Source organism: Aquarana catesbeiana, linkage group LG09, assembly GCF_042186555.1.
Source record: "Aquarana catesbeiana isolate 2022-GZ linkage group LG09, ASM4218655v1, whole genome shotgun sequence".
NCBI lineage: Eukaryota > Metazoa > Chordata > Amphibia > Anura > Ranidae > Aquarana > Aquarana catesbeiana.
In genome coordinates this window covers 66670621-66691873 of record NC_133332.1, presented here as the reverse complement: position 1 = coordinate 66691873, position 21253 = coordinate 66670621, and the positions used below count along the sequence as shown (strand labels likewise).

General features: G+C 46.4%; 1 protein-coding gene across 2 annotated transcripts in view; it reads left to right on the top strand.

Moving 5' to 3' along the window:
• Nucleotides 1-21253, top strand: part of BICRA (BRD4 interacting chromatin remodeling complex associated protein) — a 123858-nt gene that overhangs the window by 93693 nt on the left and 8912 nt on the right. Inside the window, exons 6-10 of one of the 2 annotated variants that reach the window (XM_073598691.1) lie at nt 2720-3022; nt 11577-12254; nt 13348-13651; nt 19651-19754; nt 19884-20009. In XM_073598691.1, the coding sequence (XP_073454792.1) occupies nt 2720-3022; nt 11577-12254; nt 13348-13651; nt 19651-19754; nt 19884-20009 (1515 nt within the window). The remainder of the gene's footprint in view (nt 1-2719; nt 3023-11576; nt 12255-13347; nt 13652-19650; nt 19755-19883; nt 20010-21253) is intronic. The other variant, XM_073598692.1, reaches the window with a different exon arrangement.

The window sequence follows — 21253 nt, the reverse complement described above, 5'->3', positions numbered from 1 at the left end:
GACTAAAAATTGTAGAGGGGAAAAAGCATGGGAACTCTGCACAGGAGAGTTCTAAAGATTTGGTAAGCTGGGTGGTCCTTTTTCACCAATAGCTGAAATAAAATTTTTGGGGTGGAATGACCTTTTAAGTGTTAGTACAGCACACCCTGTGCATTTCTATAGGTATTTTACATTTGGATATAAGCACTTTAAACCTTCAAAACGATATAGTTTGAAAGCCGACTCCCTCCGTATGACAGTGCAAAGGCCTTCTCTTTATACTAGATTGGAAGCTTTGAACATGCTGAATACTGCCCTCTATTGGTCATAAGTTAGATCTTAGTGGGGAAATTGCTTATACAACGAAAGAACTATGTGGTTTATGTAAGAGCTTTTTCTGAGTAAATGCCATTTTTACACGGCAGGCCTGTAAAATAATTCCTCACCTACTGTGGTATAGCATCTTTATGATGCCTCAAATCCCAACCATAGAACACGGACAGCAATTGAAATGACAGGTTCTAACCACCCCCAACTCTAGCCAAAGCATGGAGAAAAAAGTGCATGCGGTCCCAGAGGGTTCAGTTCCACTTTGAGAAGAACTAATGAGAACACCAGTGGGCCAATCATATGAATGCAATATGACACATTCAGGAAAGATGTGTGCACCATCCAATACAAAATGCTCCTTTATAGTGAAGCCAGCTTGGATTTTTTTGCTATGTTTAGGAAATAGCTGGCAAGGTGATTTTTGTCAACACTAAATTAATGAAAGGCTTGTGTGGCAATCTATCAGTTGTTTGCTTTATGTGAGGTTATACTTTAAAAGGGCAAGTAATGAGGCTATCACCATCATCTTTGTTTCAAAGATTAGTGCAGTCATTCTCAACCAGGATTCTGTGGAACCCTAGGGTTCCTTCAGTGGTGGCTATGGGTTCCTTGACTTCTGGCTAACACCCCATCTGATGGTGCCTGCATAGTTCGAGGTTCAACACCATTTGGCAGAGCCAGAAACATGACTGCAAGGGTGTAATTCTGGCCGAACTTTAAGGGTGTATTCTTACCACCACCAATGTAAGGGGCATTTTCCCAATGACTTCCAATGGGCTAATCTTACTGGGGGTTCCCTGATACCTAAAAACTATTTCAAGTGTTCCTCTGGGGTAAAAGGGTTGAGAGAAGCTGGATTAGTGTATTACTGACCAAGAACAAGTACAATGGCCAGAATTCTTAATATCACTGCCTGCATATGTTTTCTCAATAAAATAAGGATATGGATGACAACACCATGACTTGCATTAAAAAAGTCAGCAATGGCAGCTTTCATAGCTTTATTCTACACAGTTTCCTTCAAAACCAAACAGATGAAGCATTCTCTTACAGGCCTGCTTGGTATACCCCCCTGAAGTCATTTCTGATTTTGAAGGCTTCCTCGCATACATTCCCCAGCACCAGAGGCTTCTCTGTGTGTACTTGGAGAAGTGACTTGTCACTTCATTTGTTCCCAAACCATTCAGCAAAAATATTTCCATAAGATCATGTAGTATGTGCAATTTAATGTGTTCCAAGCATGTTATTTAACTGTCAAACCCTCCCATGTGTAGACAGCCTAAGTCCTGAGATGGCTGCTGGGTGCTGCCATCTTGGTTACGATGTCAGCAGACGGAGCTGTCACTCAAGTGACACATTATAGTATTCCCCTTCACTCCACCCCCATCATCTATGTAAAATGTTGTTATATAGAGACTTAAAGAAAAGGGCGGAGGGGGCTGTGCCAGGGAACTGATTTGTAAAATTTTCTAAAAAGCTCAAATGCACATTGTAAGTGAATAAAAAAGAATTTATGGAACAGAAAAACACTGCAAGTAAGCATTTTAAAAACCTGCAATTATTTAGTTTGACTGGGTCTCTTTGAAGCTAAAATCCAGGCAAAAAAAAAGTTTTTCCATGCAGTGAGGCTGTGCCCGCAATACATTATTATTATACAGGATTTATATAGCGCCGACAGTTTACGCAGCGCTTTACAACAACATTAGGGCAGACAGTACAAGTACAATACAATTCAATACAGGAGGAATCAGAGGGCCCTGCTCGTTAGAGCTTACAATCTAGGAGACATGAGTCAACTGCTTGTTTTTGTCTAGGGGATTGAAGAACGGAGATATACTTACCTAATCTTCTGATCCTCCCCACATAAGACCGGTCCCTCTGGGTCCTGCTCCCCGCGGTTTAGTGCAGTGGACTGTTCCTGATGTCATTGTGCTCATAGAAGCCCTGTTCTGGATGGGAGGATGTCAGGAACAGTCTACTGCTGGCTCATGGGGGAATGCCCCTTGCAGGTAGAGTGGAGGTTTGGGTAAGGATAAGCTTTCTCCAATCCCCTAGACAAAAACGAGCAGTTGACCCGTGCAGTGCAGGCACAGCCCTACTACATGAAGAGAGCTTTTTGTTTGCCCGAAGTTGGGCTTTAAGAATGGGAGAATTGTTTGTGTTGCCAAAAGTAACCAATCAGATTTCAGTTTTGATTGTTCTCACCTTCAGTCTGGAAATTACAGCATCTGTTGGCTAGGGTTAAAGCGAATACATTTTCTCTCCTATCAGGTTTTAGATATCTGCCTACTGTTTTTTATTTTCTTTGTCCAGTTCTATGTTCTTTTCTCAAGTTGCCATGAATCATGCTTCTATGAAATTTTGTATGAGTGAGTATTTAACAGACAATTGCCGGTGTTGGCCATTGCAGAAGGAACAGCAGCAGCAATTATACGAAGCGGCGTTGAAATCTCAACAGGAAAGCAGCCTGGTTCAAACCTCGGTAGCCGCACACCTCACAATGCCAATCTACAGCATAGCCGCTTCCGGCAGCACTTTGAGCAGCAGCACCTCCAGCAGCAGTAGCGTACCCGCCTCCGTCATAGTGAGCAGCAGTGCCGGCTCCACAGCCCAGTCCAACCGTGATCTGGCCCAGAACCATACAACACCGGAATCCAAAGGACACTTACCTCATTTCCCTGCCAGCCAATCACAGCAGGCTATGTCCTGCCAGGTAGCCACAATCCTCAATTCAGTCTGCTTTCACCCAAAACTTTCCTGTGGCTCTCCCTCTAGTCTTCTTCCCTGTAACCGTGTGGTGGCAGATTTCCCTTCTAATTCCTGTGCAACCCCCGTGCAGTGCCGTAGCTAAAACAATAACCAGGGTCTGTCTGATGTTTCCACCCCAAGGCAAAGTATCCAAAAAAATAGCCTAAAGCCCATCTCCGGGGAGGTCAAAAATGCTCCCTTGCAGTTGGGCTGCCCCTGTACTGAAAGGGTTAAATGTTCGTTTAGGTCTAGGGGGGCCACAAAAAGCTACTTACCTCTGCTCCCCCGGAAAGCTGGCGCTCTTCCCTGCTCCCCTATGCTCCAGCGGTGGACTGTCCCTCAGCGTCCTCAAGTCCAGTGCGTGACTATGAGCTCTACATTGGTCTTGGTGATGTCAGAGGGTCTGTGACTGCCGGAGTAAAGGGGAGAAGAGGCTGCAGAGACACACGAATCCAGAAATTAATGCAGGGGTGGAGGATCGGGTAAATAAAAGTGCTTTTTGCGCCCCCTCCAAGACCTAAAAGAAACCCTTGCAGAGCTGGGCAGCCCCACTGCCAAGGGAGCCTTTTAGCCTTTCTGGAGTTCAGCTTTAATGGCTTCCATGTTTGCATGTACAGTAGATAGCACACGTATGCCTCTTTAGTTAAATCCAGGCAACTTTTTTTTTTTTTCTTTACTTTGAATAATAATAAATGTGGCCATTTATTAAGCTGGAGATGAACAACGTTAAAATATTTAACAAATTGTGTTATAGAACTTGATGCTGTATAATTTATTGAAACCCTGCTATGCTTTTTCACAAACCTGCTCGTGTAATTTCTTGAGCATGGGGGTGTAAGATTTCTCAATTTAATTAAATTGGTGTTCCGCTAAGCATATAGTTCTGCCATGATTTTATAACCAGGTTTATGATGGTTAAAATCAGTAGTATAATTCTTTATTCAATGAATTTTCAATTACACTTTAAAAAAAAATGGGGCTTCTGCTCTTCGCTGAGTCTCCTGCAAAAAAAAAAAAAAAAAAAAAATTCAAATCAGTAGGCCCGTATTTTTAAGGTAAATATACATGATACCTGGCAGAAACAAAAGATCAGTTCAGAATGAACAAGCTGCATGCACTATAGCCCTAGAGCAGCTCTGTCTGACTCTTCTCCCAATAGACTGCACTAGGATATTTTTGTTGGCAAGCTAAGCTTGCATTGACTTAGAGGTGTCACATTATTATTATTTTTTTAAGCTCCCAGGCTGGATGTCTGGCTTGATGCAGAATTTTTGATTTGGCCACCATCATAGTGTTTTTGAGTTTTTTCTCAAACACTGACTACCAGGGTTAGAGAACAGCGGTACATGTAGGAAGCTCCACGTCCCCCCTTCACTGCGGCTGGGCATTCGGGGGTCCCTCTTTCTCTTCTGCTGGCTCTCGCTTGCTCTTTATTTTGTACTGTTACTAATTTCTCCCCCCTCAAACGCTGCTGCTGTTCTCTGATTAATTTCATCCTAATCCTTAACCTTCCTTGCACACTGCGTGTGTTCTTGTGAAATGCTTCCCTTCTTGTGTCCTGTGTTTTAACTGTGCTGCTGGGTAAAGCTTGAATTATTGCAGAAACAGCTAAATGTTCCTGGTATTAGAGAATATATCGAAGTTGCTTATAAGAGCCAATAGAGTAAAACAGGATTTGTTTATAAGAGACCTACATAGGCCTCATTCACACAAGTTGGTGCTGTCCTTCTACTATTATTATTATTATGCAGGATTTATATAGCGCCAACAGTTTGCACAGCGTATTACAATATAAAGGCGGACAGTGCCGTTACCATGCAATAAAATACAAGAGGGTTAAGAGGGCTCTGCTCATAAGAGCTTACAATCTACTAGACAAAGGTCACCGCACTGCCCTTTCTGTGCAGATAAGGTAGCTAAAAGCTCAACTCCAAGCAAACAAAATACCTATATGGGACTTTTACTTGCCAGATTATTTGAATTTCTGCCCATCCAGCCCTGATATTTGCACAGCTTGACTACATAGCACAGCTCTGTATGTCAGGGCAGGAGACCAGATTTTTTTTCTGCTGCAGTGAAGTACCACTTTTACAAGTCTACACGGGTTGATTTGGTAGTCTTACAGGGGTTGGTTTAACACAATGTGAATGGCTAGAACAGGGGTTCTCAGCCTGCGGAGCCTTCTGATGTGGCCCGCAACCTCAAACCAGGGAAGCAAATGCCCATGCTCTAGAATGGCGGGTCAACAAGCCCAGATTGTCATCAATGGGTTTCTGATCTTCCACCCTAGAGCATCAGAGTGCATGGAGCTGGCGATGGCAACGGAGGGAGCAGGAGCCGCATAAACTGATGCTTCCTCTGTAGCTCGGGCTTCTGTCTCAGGCAGAGTGATACCAGGTACATTTCATCTGGGACCATTCTGGCAGCTTGGAGAGTGATGCCAGCAGAAGCTGGAAGAGGAAAGGGTCACTGTATTAAACATCACATACACTACTCTTTAACAAAAGACATATTGGCACTTCTAAAAAAAAAAGGGTTATTAGGCCGCTTTCACACTGATCTGCCAAAGCAGTGCACTTGCAGCTTGCCTGCGGGTTAACTGCACTGAGCCATAGACTTCTATTATATCCTACAGGTTTGGTGCGCTTTCGTAAAGTGCACCACACCTGCAAGATGTAATAGAAGTCTATGGCTGAGTGCAGCTAACCCACAGGAATACTACAGGTGCACTATACGGCACCCATGGTACCGGTAAAGCGCATAAGTGTAAAAGCAGCCTTATAGGGGGCTCAGGACAGTAAGGGCTCATTTTTATTTATTATATTTTATTTTCATTTGCATTTTGGCGGGGTGGTATAACCCCATAGTTCATTCTGGCCCGCGACTGATATCAGATCACTTAAATGGCCCTTGTTCTTCAAAAGGTTGAGCACCCCTGGACTAGAAGCTGCTTATCAGTAGCTGCCAAACGAGCTGCTGACCAGATCTGTACTTGTAATCACACTGAAAGAAACGTTCGAGGTCCAGCTCACTTCTAAGTCCATTCACAGCGTGTGTAATCGAGCCCTGATAAAGGGGCTGAGTTTTGGACCCTCGAAATGTGTTGGTACTTTTTGGATTGTCCTCCTGACTTTTGTTGGAATAAAGTTGTATCTGGACCTCTTAGCAGTGGTGTGGCGCTTCAATTGAAAATTTTGTTAGACTGCATTAATTTGTGTCTTATATATCTGCCTGCTGTTCAGCTTAAGGCCTCATTCACATGGGCGTACCAATCTGTATGCCTGTACGAAGGGCCGTCTTCAGCCACCCGGGATGCTCAGGTGATCCTTGCAGGGGCATGCAGGTAGCCTATTGAAATCATTGACAGGCCACCAACTGCACGAACCTCCACATCCCAGAGTGCACATCCATGTGAGTCCAATGCATGGATCAGAGCACAGTCTGTCTGCGTCCCGATCCGTGCCTCTGGCATGCTTGTGGAACACCTGTGCTTCTCAGATGGACGAAGACGGCCATTTGTACAGGTGTATGTATCAGTACGCCCCTGTGTGAATGAGGCCTTAAATGGAAAAAAAAAAACTGCATGCAGGTTGATTTTTGGGACAATAAATACACAGGGATTGGTCTGTGCACACTGTAATAGCTTTGCTGCTTTACCTTTCAATACATCTGAATTTACATCTTCATATATCCATAGAAATGGGTCACAAAAGTGAAACCTTATGTAAAAGCTTGTTCTGCAGGAAAAGGACAGATCAGTGAGCTGCAGGTACAGACATGGCTCCTTGGCTCACATCACTGAGATCTTTGGTGGGTAGATGGGTGTGGTGGAACAGGTGTGTTAAGTTAACCTGTACTGATCCAGAAGTTAATAAAAAGCATTTGTCATGTCAAGGCAAGCACCTCTTGGTTCCTACATGTAGATTTACCATCTTATAAGGCAACCAAGGAGCACTGAAACAAGAGATACTGACTTTACATAAGATGTCAGTGGTTTGGCCTGCCCCTTCTGTGCACTGCTATTGGCTAGTGTTATAGGTGATCTAAGGGACCAATGGCAAAGCTTGAGGGGAGAGCAGCGCAATGCAGACTCCCAGCGCTGAATTTTACATTTCCATAAAAGATTGCTTCCAATGCACTCTATCTAAAGATGTCTGCTGTTACAGACCAGAATAGGTTTACTTGCAGGAGGATTAGTACAGGTTTGCTTTAAAGCCTGACTGCAGCCAAAACTTTTTTTGTTTTTATTAGCAACAGTAGGGATGGGTTGGAACCTCTGCCAGATTTTAAAGCCCAACTCCAGGCAACTAAAGTATTATGTGCAGTGAGGCTGTGCCTGCACTGAAAGGGTTGATAGCTTGATTGGTCTAGAGCAGGGATCCCCAAACTACGGCCCTCCAGCTGTTGCGGAACTACACGCCCCATGAGACATTGTAAAACTCAGACATGACTAGGTATGATGGGGATTGTAGTTCCTGAACAACTGGAGGGTCATACTGCTATAAGGTAAGCAAAGGTGTGCATACAGTATCTCAAAAAAGTGAGTACACCCCTCACATTTTTGTAAATATTTTATTATATCTTTTCATGTGACAACACTAAAGAAATGACACTTTGCTACAATGTAAAGTAGTGAGTGTACAGCTTCTATAACAGTGTAAATTTGCTGTCCCCTCAAAATAACAACACACAGCCATTAATGTCCAAACCGCTGTCAACAAAAGTGAGTACACCCCTAAGTGAAAATGTCCAAATCATTGACACCAATGATGGGGCACTACTCTTCCAACTGACACCAACGATGAGGGATCATTTCTTCCACTGACACCAACGATGAGGCACTATTCCCCTCATTAATACCAATGATAGGATGCTATCCCCCCCCCCCCCATTAATACCAATGAGGATCCACTATTTCTCCCATTAATACCAAGGATGGAACACACTTCCTCCCATTAATACCAATGATGTCGCACTATTCCCCCCATTAATACCAATGATGAGGCACCCCCCCCCCCCCCCATCATTTATACCATTGATGGGGAAACCCCCCCCCATTTATACCATTGATGGGGCACTATTCCCCCCACCCTCCCATTAATGCAAATGATGAGGCGCTATTCCTCCCAATAATGCCAATGATGGGGCACTATTCCTCCACATAATACCAATGATGGGGCACTATCCCCCCATTAATACCAATGATGGAGCACTATTCCTCCCAATATTGCCAATGATGGGGCACTATTTCTCTCATTAGCAACAGTGACAGGGCACTATTCCTCCCAATAATACCAATGATGGGGGCTCTATTCCTCCTCCCACTGACCACAGGTGCTATGTAATTGTTTTACATCAACTTACCACCAAACCTGAGGAGTTGTTTTCTCCCGCTGATGCTCGGGCATTTCCTTCTTCCACTGGCCACAGTCTGGCCCTCCCAAAATCATAATCATAAATGATTACATTTTTTTCACTCAGATTCCTCTATCCGTGCTATAAAGCACAAATTGATGAATCCTCCCTGCTGGGCTATTGTATTCTGCGAGCAGTTTCTGGCAGAATAACTGAACAGCATCTGCGTCTGATTGAATGCAGATGCTTTTCGTCCAACAATTTTCTGCACAGCTCCTTCGATTTTTCTGCAGGGCCACCAGCCAAAATTCAAATGGGGTATTGCCAGCTTAAAGAGGAGTCATATTTGTGTGTTATTAAAAATCAGCAACTGCAAAAACTGTAGCTGTTGACTTTTAATAAACAGACACTCACCTGTCCCAGGATCCAGCGATATGCTCATCCGAGCCATTCTTTCCATTGGTCTTCTTTCCCTAGCGCCAGCATCTCAACCGTAGCCACCTGGCTGTGACAGACTGCGGCTTCACAGTGCCCACTGCGCATACACGAGCCACACCGTGCTTTGTAAATGGTCCCACAGTCTTCTGGGACCTGTGATGCATCCTAAAAGACTGGAGAGGGAGGGGGCGGGGAGGACTACGGCTCGGATCACCTAGTGGGATCAGAGTACCTGTCAAAACCAGGTACCCATTCTCTCCCACCACCACAAAGCCCCCCGACCCCCCCCCCCCCCCCCCCCCCCCCAAAAAAAAAAAAAAAAAAAAAACGGGGGAAGGAGGCCGTAAAGTGGAACTTCCCCTTCTAGGTGGAGCTTGACTTCATGCATATGAAGTATGCATATCATTACTCTGTAAATACAGTATCTCACAAAAGTGAGTACACGCCTCACATTTATGTAAATATTTTATTCTATCTTTTCATGTGACAACACTGAAGAAATGACACTTTGCTACAATGTAAAGTAGTGAGTGTACAGCTTGTATAACAGTGTAAAATTGCTGTCCCCTCAAAATAAATTAACACACAGCCATTAATGTCTAAACCACTGGCAACAAAAGTGAGTACACCCCTAAGTGAAAAAGTCCAAATTGGGCCCAAAGTATCAATATTTTGTGTGGCCACCATTATTTCCCAGTACTGTCTTAACCCTCTTGGGCATGGAGTTCACCAGAGCTTCACAGGTTGCCACTGGAGTCCTCTTCCACTCCTCCATGATGACATCACAGAGATGGTGGATATTATTAACCTTGCGCTCCTCCACCTTCTGTTTGAGGATGCCCCACAGATGCTCAATAGGGTTTAGGTCTGGAGACATGCTTGGCCAGTCCATCACTTTTACCCTCAGCTTCTTTAGCAAGGCAGTGGTCGTCTTGGAGGTGTGTGTGGGGTCGTTATGTTGGAATACTGCCCTGTGGCCCAGTCTCCGAAGGGAGGAGATCATGCTCAGCCTCAGTATGTCACAGTACATGTTGAGATTCATGGTTCCCTCAATAAACTGTAGCTCCCCAGTGCCGGCAGCACTCATGCAGCCCCAGACCATGACACTCCCATCTCCATGTTTGACTGTAGGCAAGACACACTTGTCTTTGTACTCCTCACCTGGTTGCCTCCACACACGCTTGACACCATCTGAACCAAAAAAGTTTATCTTAACAGACTACATGACATGGTTCCAGTAATCCATGTCCTTAGTCTGCTTGTCTTCAGCAAACTATATGCATGCTTTCTTGTGCATCATCTTTAGAAGAGGCTTCCTACTGGGATGACAGCCATGCAGACCAATTTGATGCAGTGTGCAGCGTATACGGTCTGAGCACTGACAGGCTGACCCCCCCCACCCCTTCAACCTCTGCAGCAATGCTGGCAGCACTCACACATCTATTTCTCAAAGACAACTCCTGAATATGACGCTGAGCACGTGCACTCAACTTTTTTGGTCCACCATGGCGAGGCCTGTTCTGAGTGGAACATGTCCTGTTAAACCACTTTATGGTCTTGGCCACCGTGCTGCAGCTCAGTTTTAGGGTATTGCCAATTTTCTTATAGCCTCGGCAATCTTTATGTAGAGCGACAGTTCTTTTTTTTTCAGATCCTCAGAGCTCTTTGCCATGAGGAGCCATGTTGAACTTCCAGTGACCAGTATGAGAGAGCAAGAACGATAACACCAAATTTAACACACCTGCTCCCCATTCACACCTGTGACCTTGTAACACTGACAAGTCCATTACCCCGGGGAGGGGAAATGGCTAATTGGGCCCAATTTGGACATTTTCACTTAGGGGTGTACTCACTTTTGTTGCCAGCAGTTTAGACATGAATGGCTGTGTTGTTATTTTGAGGGGACAGCGAATTTACACTGTTATACAAGCTGTACACTCACTACTTTACATTGTAGCAAAGTGTCATTTCTTCAGTGTTGTCACATGAAAAGATATAATAAAATATTTACAAAACTGTGAGGGGTGTACTCACTTTTGTGAGATCCTGTATGCACACCTTTGCTTAGCTTATAGCAGTGTAGAGAAAGCATTGCTGGCCATACTGATGAATATCATAGGGAAGCATAGGGAAGAGGCTGCAGTAAAGGTCAGAGACCTGGTGAAAGTCCTAATTAGTTTTGGTAAATGTATATTAAACTCAATTCAAGTTAAATAAAATGATTTTGGCACAACATCTGTGAATCCTGTATTCAACCAACAGGTTACTGAATCATTTTATTGGCCTTGAGTGGCTTCCTCTAAACCTGCTGACTTCTACGAAAGTCTTGTTACTTTTTTAAAAACCATTAATATATATATACAGTATTTTATTGTTGCAGTTTATTTTCAAGGTACAAAGTACACTAATAAACACACATTTAGACAACTCCTGTTTTACCTCTAGAGGCTCTTCTGTCTTTGTACTGGATTTGTGTATTTTTATCTAATTCTTGATAAAGTGATGAATCCCTGGAAATGATATTGTGATGTGAGAAATGTTGTCATCGTGCTGTATCAGTGCTTGGTTTTATTTAGCAGCACTATTAATTCTAAATTATGCTTACAGTTTAGTAGTAAGCTGATTTGTAGCACAGTGAATGGCTGGAAGCACATGGTGTATGTTCAGTCTCTGGCATACTCGTTGGTGTACATAGAGGTCTTCTAACGTTCTGTCCTCTCATCTAGATTCCCACCGGACAACAGAAGCTTCCAGGAGCCTCGCCTTCCCACACACTACCTCACCCACCCAGCCCACAGCTGCAGGCCTCGGCCTCCCACCACTCACAGATGCAGTCCCCCCACCAGTCGCGTCCTCCTTCTCGACCACCCTCTCGTCCTCATTCTCGGCCTCCATCTCAACCTCAGAGTATCCCTCGCCCTCCCTCCGAGCCCCTCTCCCGATCCTGCACTCCTCAAATGCAGAGTCTGTTCGTCATCCAGAACCAAATCTCCTCTTCGCCTCACGGTTCTTCCCAGCACCCTCTACGTCCTCCTTCTCAGCCTCAGGTACAGACACCTTTCCAATCTCATCAATCATTGTCCACTGAAATGCAGCAAACCCTCTCGTCCCCTCAGCAGCATATTCAGCTTCAAGTACAGCTGAGCACCTCCCAGTCTGAAACTCGAACAGGTATCCCAATTTCCCTTCAGGCCACGCCACCCACCTCCGATTCCTCCCAGACCCACTCATTCCCTGTGCAGTTCCAGGCTCAGACATCTAGTAAACCCCAGGGCCCCACCCATTCCATTCACATAACATCGGATCAGCACCGCACCTTTCAGATGACCCCCAGCCAGTTCCAGGCTTTGACGTTGTCCAACACCCTGCCACAGCAGAAACAGCTGTTGGAGAGGTATCAGCAGGTGAGAACTTTGGATTTGTGTGAAAGTTTTGTCCTACTTAAAGTGCGTCTGTACCCAGTCCATAGACATTTAACAACTTACGTATTCATAACAACCAGGGGACACTTTTTCAAAAAAGCCACCTCCAACATCCTTAGCTGCTTTTAATGTGCTAAGATCACAACAAAGACTCTAAGTGTCTGCATTGTACACTTTGAAAATTGATATCTCCGCAATGCTTACAGCTACAGAGATAAGTGTTTCCTTTTGCTGCTTGTTCAGAATATGTAAATACTGTGCATGATCTGGGAAGTGTTTGGCTTTACTTGACTTATGAAGGGTTGGTTTACCATTTATTGACCCTTTCCAAAAAATCCCTACCCATTATAGCTTCCTCCAGTGTATTAATGTACAGTCCTCCATTTGTAAAAGAAGAATGCATACATTTTAGGCTGCTTACATTGCCCTCCTCTCTCTGTCCTGCAAATGACAAAAATTTGGATGTGCCACCTTGACAACACACAAATGAGTTTAGCATTCTGTAGAGTGAACAGGGAACAGACTGTGCTTGGGTAGGGAATGGCATGGGGAACTCGTTCATGAGTTTTCAGGGCCACATGTCCAATGCTTGGTATATCCTGCCATCTGCAGGACTGAGAGGGAAGGGCAATGGAATAAGCAGCTTAAAAAGTAAATCCATGGATGGATCGAAGCTCAGCCTCTTCAGCAGGGACTGGCCGAGATTCGAGGACTGCATATTAATGTACTGAGAAAGCTAATGCATAGGAATTTTTATTTTTGGTGAATATCGTTAAAGATGAACTAACCCTTTACACCCACGTTAGTTTTAGGTTTCTTGTAATAGGCAAACATTGTGCTGACAAAACGACAACCAATCAGTTTATATTTTACTGATGACTTCAGTAGTCCTAAGGCTGACTGGCCATTGTCAGTTGCTGCACTTTGCACTGCTGTGTTGAGTAAGACTTTTGTGAGTGTATTTACTGTATCTGTGCAAAGAGACTAGGCTGGAAGTAGTTAGATGCTCTGAATCTTGGAAATTTTTCTTTGCTAAATTACTAAAGTTTACATTTTATTATACCCCGTTTTCTAGATGCAACAGCAGAGTCTGATGATGCAAGCTCCGCAGCAACAAGGAGGCGCCCAAAACTCCCCTGCACTCGCTGGACAGTACAATGCTCAGTCGTCTTCAGTGTTGATCAGTGGACAGGGGCAGCAAGTGCCAACACAAGCTTCTCTGCATGGGCACTCCCCTGGCCAGGTGTTGGTGCAACAAACTGCTGTGGGACACGGTGATTTGACCAAGGTGCAGACAGGAGCCATCACCCAGGCGGCTCAGCTTTCAACACTACTCCAGCAACAGCAGCAGCAGGCATCAGTTCTAATGAAGACTGCTGGTAAGTAGGCTGGATTTGTGTTATGTGGAAGGATCCATGTCTTTGCTATGAGCCAAGGTTATTTATTCATTGGAAAAAGCAATGACGCTTATTAACTATGGCAATCCAAAGCTGCGAAGGTTCTGATTTTTTTTGGTTATGGTACAACTAGTAAAAGTTGGTCACATTCAAATGGACTTGTTATGTAATATTGAAGAGGGTTTACTCTAGCTCTAGCTCTGGGTGGCAAGAACATACCCCAGTATTTATAGCCACACGCATATCTCAGGCACCTTAATGCATCTGCCTTAAATCATTACCAGAACATGTCAATTTGAATGGGACTATCTACTTCTAACAATATCGGTGATATTACAGCCTAACTCAGCACTGTCCATAGGTTTTAATATTCAGTGGCCCTTGAAAACTATTCTGATTGCTCTTTCACTGTAAACCGGATATGCTGCTCTGAGCTACAGCTCTGCTTTTGGTCCAATTTTTATAAAGGGTACAGGGCATCCTTAGTAAGTCGTCGGCCTATCTGATAGGTAGCCCATGGTCTTGTGATACCCCAGGGTTTGGTATCGTGGACTCTTCCTAGATCAACTGTCTCCAAATTGTGGCCCTTTGCTTGCCTTTATCCAGGCCTTTAGGACACTATTCCTTCCACTGACGACAAAGACGGGGCACTACTCCTCCCACTGACACCAACAATGGGGTATTACTCCTCCCACTGACACCAACAATGGGGTACTATTCCTTCCACTGACCCCAGAGATCGGGAACAAATTCTTCCCACTGACGCCAATAATGGGGCAGTATTCTTCCCACTGACGCCAATGATGGGGCAGTATTCTTCCCACTGACACCAGTGATGGGGCAGTATTCTTCCCACTGACTCCAATGATGGGGCACTATTCTTCCCACTGACACCAATGATGGGGCGGTATTCTTCCCACTGACACCAATGATGGGGCGGTATTCTTCCCACTGACACCAATGATGGGGCGGTATTCTTCCCACTGACACCAATGATGGGGCGGTATTCTTCCCACTGACACCAATGATGGGGCGGTATTCTCCCCCCACGGACACCAATGATGGGGCGGTATATTCCCCCCGCGGACACCAGTGATGGGGCGGTATTCTCCCCCCGCGGACACCAGTGATGGGGCGGTATTCTCCCCCCGCGGACACCAGTGATGGGGCGGTATTCTCCCCCCACGGACACCAGTGATGGGGCGGTATTCTCCCCCCGCGGACACCAGTGATGGGGCGGTATTCTCCCCCCGCGGACACCAATGATGGGGCGGTATATTCCCCGCGCGGACACCAATGATGGGGCGGTATTCTCCCCCCGCGGACACCAATGATGGGGCGGTATTCTCCCCCCGCGGACACCAATGATGGGGCGGTATTCTCCCCCCGCGGACACCAATGATGGGGCGGTATTCTCCCCCCGCGGACACCAATGATGGGGCGGTATTCTCCCCCCGCGGACACCAATGATGGGGCGGTATTCTCCCCCCGCGGACACCAATGATGGGGCGGTATTCTCCCCCCGCGGACACCAATGATGGGGCGGTATTCTCCCCCCGCGGACACCAATGATGGGGCGGTATTCTCCCCCCGCGGACACCAATGATGGGGCGGTATTCTCCCCCCGCGGACACCAATGATGGGGCGGTATTCTCCCCCCGCGGGCACCAATGATGGGGCGGTATTCTCCCCCCGCGGGCACCAATGATGGGGCGGTATTCTCCCCCCGCGGGCACCAATGATGGGGCGGTATTCTCCCCCCGCGGGCACCAATGATGGGGCGGTATTCTCCCCCCGCGGGCACCAATGATGGGGCGGTATTCTCCCCCCGCGGGCACCAGTGATGGGGCGGTATTCTCCCCCCGCGGGCACCAGTGATGGGGCGGTATTCTCCCCCCGCGGGCACCAGTGATGGGGCGGTATTCTCCCCCCGCGGGCACCAGTGATGGGGCGGTATTCTCCCCCCGCGGGCACCAGTGATGGGGCGGTATTCTCCCCCCGCGGGCACCAGTGATGGGGCGGTATTCTCCCCCCGCGGGCACCAGTGATGGGGCGGTATTCTCCCCCCGCGGGCACCAGTGATGGGGCGGTATTCTCCCCCCCGCGGACACCAGTGATGGGGCGGTATTCTCCCCCCCGCGGACACCAGTGATGGGGCGGTATTCTCCCCCCCGCGGACACCAGTGATGGGGCGGTATTCTCCCCCCCGCGGACACCAGTGATGGGGCGGTATTCTCCCCCCGCGGGCACCAGTGATGGGGCGGTATTCTCCCCCCGCGGGCACCAGTGATGGGGCGGTATTCTCCCCCCGCGGGCACCAGTGATGGGGCGGTATTCTCCCCCCGCGGGCACCAGTGATGGGGCGGTATTCTCCCCCCGCGGGCACCAGTGATGGGGCGGTATTCTCCCCCCGCGGGCACCAGTGATGGGGCGGTATTCTCCCCCCGCGGGCACCAGTGATGGGGCGGTATTCTCCCCCCCCGCGGGCACCAGTGATGGGGCGGTATTCTCCCCCCCCGCGGGCACCAGTGATGGGGCGGTATTCTCCCCCCCCGCGGGCACCAGTGATGGGGCGGTATTCTCCCCCCCCCCGCGGGCACCAGTGATGGGGCGGTATTCTCCCCCCCCCTGCGGGCACCAGTGATGGGGCGGTATTCTCCCCCCCCGCGGGCACCAGTGATGGGGCGGTATTCTCCCCCCCCGCGGGCACCAGTGATGGGGCGGTATTCTCCCCCCCCGCGGGCACCAGTGATGGGGCGGTATTCTCCCCCCCCGCGGGCACCAGTGATGGGGCGGTATTCTCCCCCCGCGGGCACCAGTGATGGGGCGGTATTCTCCCCCCGCGGGCACCAGTGATGGGGCGGTATCCCTGCCCCTCAAATCCCATAACAAAGATGGGGCAGTGTTTACACCCACTGAAGCAAGGACATTATTTTCTACTCTAACCGGCCACAGTCTGGCCGCTCTAAGGTCCAAAGGACCATACCCTGGCCCTTTGTTTAGAAAGTTTGAAGACCCCTGACCTAGATGATAGGGTAGTGGCATACAAGTCTTTTTTATTGTGCTGTAACGTGAATTATAAATTATTTATTTACACTACTTTGCACAGATGGAACGTTTTTTATATATATATATATATATATATATATATATATATTTTTTTTTTTTTTACATGAGTTAGAGTGATGCTTTATATGTTTAAATTGCAGAGATGCTTAGGTTACATTAGGAGCTGTGTAATGTAGGATATGACCCTTGCCTGCAAATGAAGCCCGTGCCGTCCCCACTGCAGGCCGCATCCATCTTCGCCCCTTTTCCTTTCGGGGCCGCTTGAGAGGTGGGGGCGAAGACTGCTTGTACTTGCACTAGACGGTGAAGCTCTGAATGGCAGTCAATCAGTGCATGAAGGTCTGAAGTATGGGCATGTCAGTATGTGATGTCAAAGGCTGCAAGCTTGCCATGCACTTGAATGGCATCCTACCATTCCCTAGGAGAGATGCTCTGCACATGTGTTCCAATGCAATCAGGGGGTATGAACTCATGGATAGCTTTGACAGAAAAGAGCAGGGAGCTGCTGAACACATAGGAGACCCAACAGGATCACCAGTTATTTTTAGTTCACGTGCATCCACACAAATAAAAACAATACATCATAAACATTTAAAAAGCACTTTACACAATGGACTAAAGTATTTTTATTTATTTATTTTATTTTTAGGTTTACATTTTTAGTTGTACATACACTTTACTTTGGATCTGTGCTGTGTCTGTGCCCGCCCCCACCAATGCATTATTAGAAATGACACATTGATGCAGAGGAAGGAAAATTCTTAATGGATTAAGTCGATCGGAATTGTTTTCATTTCTGATTCAGACACTGGGTGCAAAGGAGAAAGGGTGTCCACAAACCTTAATTTTTTTTTTTCTTGTGCTTATTTATATCTGGCATAAACAGCTGTGTGGGCCCCCTATGTGTGTTAGGGCTGCGGTCATAACATCTTCACCTACTGTTCATTGAGGCATACAGGCCTCCTCCCGCTTTGTTCATGTACACTTAGCCGTTTTGCCGAGCACAGTACACAGCATCTCAATAGGACTTTGCTCAGCAAAACAGACAGTGCAGGCCAATGCAGGCAGGGGTGAGATGGCCTCTTAAGAGACCTTATACATCTCTGTTCTGATCCACAAAACAGGAAGCTCTTTCCCCTTCAAGAGGCCATTTTCTGCACTTGCATTGTGGTTATAGAATGTAGATGCAAACATGGTAATTTTTCAAAGCTCAATTGAAATGTTAGTTTAAATAAGCTATAAAAACTCCAGCTACAAATACCGCAGCTGCTGACTTTTAAAATAAGGACACTTACCTGTCCAGGGATCCTGCAATGTCCAAAGCCGACTCGTCCCTCAGCTCCAGGTGGAGGCGCCGGCATCTTAAGTAAGGGAATCAGGAAGTGAAGCCTTGTGGCTTCACAGCCTGGTTCTCTACTGCGCATGCGCAAGTCGCCCTGCACGTTCTGAGTGGTCCCTGCTGTCTTCTGGACCTGTGTGTCTCCCAGAAGATAGCGGGGGGGACGGAGGAGGGGCCGGACATGGTGTAGAAAGCCGTGAATACTGCCGCGATCTTTCGCCAGAAATAGGAGCAGATACCTGTATTAGACAGGTATCTGCTCCCCCTGAAAGGTGTCAAATGTTACACTGGAGGGGGGGGGAGGAATCCGGACAGCGGAAGTTTCATTTTTGGGTGGAACTCGGCTTTAAGAAAAATTTTTTTTTTTTTTATTTCTCCCCTTTTGCACCATCCATGTTCAGACTCCCCAAGCTTGGCTTCCCAGTGCATGTGCAAGTTCTTGGGCTCCACCTAAGCTAAATTCCCTGACCAGCCTCCCTCCACTTGCCATAGGGGAGACATATTTGGTAACCTTTACAGACACCTGGATAGTGTCGGTTCAGGGGGTGGTTTCCAGGTTCTACATACTGGTGTTTTGCTCCCTGCCCTTTTAGTTTCTCACCTCCAACTTTGTTTCACTGCACAGATTAGCTAGTAGATTTCTACTAAGCCCTTGCGGATCGTTTGGATTAAGGGGTCATTGTCCCCGTTTCTGTGGCGAAACCATTTTAGGGATTTTACTCCAATCTGTTCACTGTCCCTGAACCCAAAAGGGGGCATATCTGCCCAATCTTGGATATCAAAACACTGAATACCTTTATTCAAGCTCAGAGATTCCAGGTGGAATCTGCTAGGTTGGTGTTTGCCTCCCCTTCACCAGGCAGATTTCTGGACTTCTGTGGACATCAAGGATGCATGCCTGCATGCCCCCTTCTTTCAAGTGCATCAACTTTTTTTGCACTTTGCTGTAGGCCTCCTGTAGTTTGAATTTGCTGCTGTGCCATTTGGCCTTTCACCAAGGTGCTGGGCCCAGTATTAACCCTGCTATGTTCTCGTTGCATCCCTATTGTTGGCTATTTAGATGGCCTCCTGTTGATGGAACACTTGGTGCAGGCTTTATTGGACATTGTGGTATTAACCTAATAACCATCTACATTACTAGGATTTGATAGATGCTGAACCTTCAGAAATAAACATATGTATTCCTGTGTCCCTCAGTAGGCGAGAAAGAAAACTGGATTCATGTACTTAACATAAAATCCTTTTCTTGGAGTCCATTGGGAGACACTGGTCCACCCATCTGTGTTTATGATAATGCCATTCGCTACTGCTTCGTTGAAAAACTGAGGCATGCTGGTAGGTAGGAAGAGTAATCCTGGGCTGGCCTACAGTTTTTTTTCATTTTATCCTTCTGTAGGCAACAGTATAACCCATAGGTGAATGACTTCTTGTGTCCCTCAATGGACTCCAAGAGAAAGATTTTACTGTTAGTACAAAATTCCTATTTTGTTTCCTCCTTTTCATATATTGTGCATAGTTACATATAAGAGCCTGCGTGCTGCAAGACTTATGTTTTGTCTGGGATTGTCTACAGGTGGTGCTCCTGGACCCCAAGATGCGTCTTGTTTCCCCAACACGACTGTCAAAACGTCTGTGGTGCAGGGGAAACCTGTCAATGCTGTTCCTGTGCAGACCCAGGTGAGGACCTGTTCTGACTACACAATCCTGATACCAGCACTGTTTGCCTAATGGGGAATGTGAAAACATAGAGGAAAAAGGAGTGTACACCTAAAGGATACATCTTTGTTATGGTTTATTCCAATTCAGGCTAAAACCGGAGTGATCAGCTCAGTGCCTACTATCAGCCTGGGAAAGGGCTCCTTGCAAATCCAAGTTGTTGGCAAAGGCATCTCTCAGATTGTACCGGCAGCCCAGGTCCAGAACCAGCAGCAGGTATGTAAACCATCAATGTTGGATGTCTTCCTTGCTTTACACCCCTCAATCTTATAGGCTGAAATCAAATAACACATAAAACAAAACCAAAGAAAATTCCCAGCTCAGCAGTCAGCCATCAACCAACCAAATTATCCTAACAGTTTGCGTTAAAAACAGGGGTTTAGTTTGCACAAATACATACGTAAGCTGCAGAGCCACTTCACGGCACCCCAGTACTATCTGTAGTCCTAACTCTGTAAATTTTTGAGAGCCTCCATAGTAGAAGCACATGCATGGTTTACATACTTCGCCCTTCCATATGCTGCTTGCTGCAAAGGCCAGTTATAGGTGGGGGCATTGGCCACTTGTTTTTTTTTAGTGTTGAAATCAAATAACACTACACTCTGTTGAGCTGAGAATTGTCTTTTAATTTGTGTTGCTCCTTGAGCAGGGGTTCTTTACCTGGGGTCAGTGGACCCCTAAATGGTCCGTGGATGGGTTTTAGGGGGTCCATGAGGGTCAAATAAAAAAATTTACATTTACTATGAGGACGAGTTACATGAGGCTAGTAGAGATCACTGCTATTATCCCTTTTAAAAATCAGTGCTCCCACTACACCAGTGATTCTCAACTCCTGTCCTCAGGACCCACGAACAGTCCAGGTTTGCAAGATAAGTGAAGTACATCACAGGTGATATCATTTGCTGCTCAGTGATTGCAGTATTCTAGTCTGCATTTCCCCAAGGTAATACTTAAAATCTGGCCTGTAAGTGGGTCCTGAGGACAGTAGTTGAGAACCACTGCACTACAGATTGCTGAAGTCAATGGGTCACACAACTACTGCAGGGTTGCAGGTTATCTTTTGGTCACCATAGAGGATCTACAGTGTGACTTCCAGTAGAGCAGTAAACTGCCTGTTGTACCGCAAGCTGTACAGTAGAAGTGTGTTGTTTTTTTTAGGAACATTATTCTTCTTCCCATATAAGAGCACAGATATTCCACCATGAACAATATCATGAATGATGGGATAGGGTCTGCGACTAGAGTGTAGTCTAAGGTACCAGTCATATATAATGTGAGTTCAAATTAAGGCTGAGATGGTAATGGAGTATATGTTACTTTTAACAATCAAGAACAAACCCATGTATACTATGGGTGTTGATTTACTAAAACTGGAGAGTGCTAAATCTGATGCAGCTGTGTCTGGTAGCCAATCTGCTTCTAACTTCAGTTTGTTCAATTAAGCTTTGACAAAAAGCCTG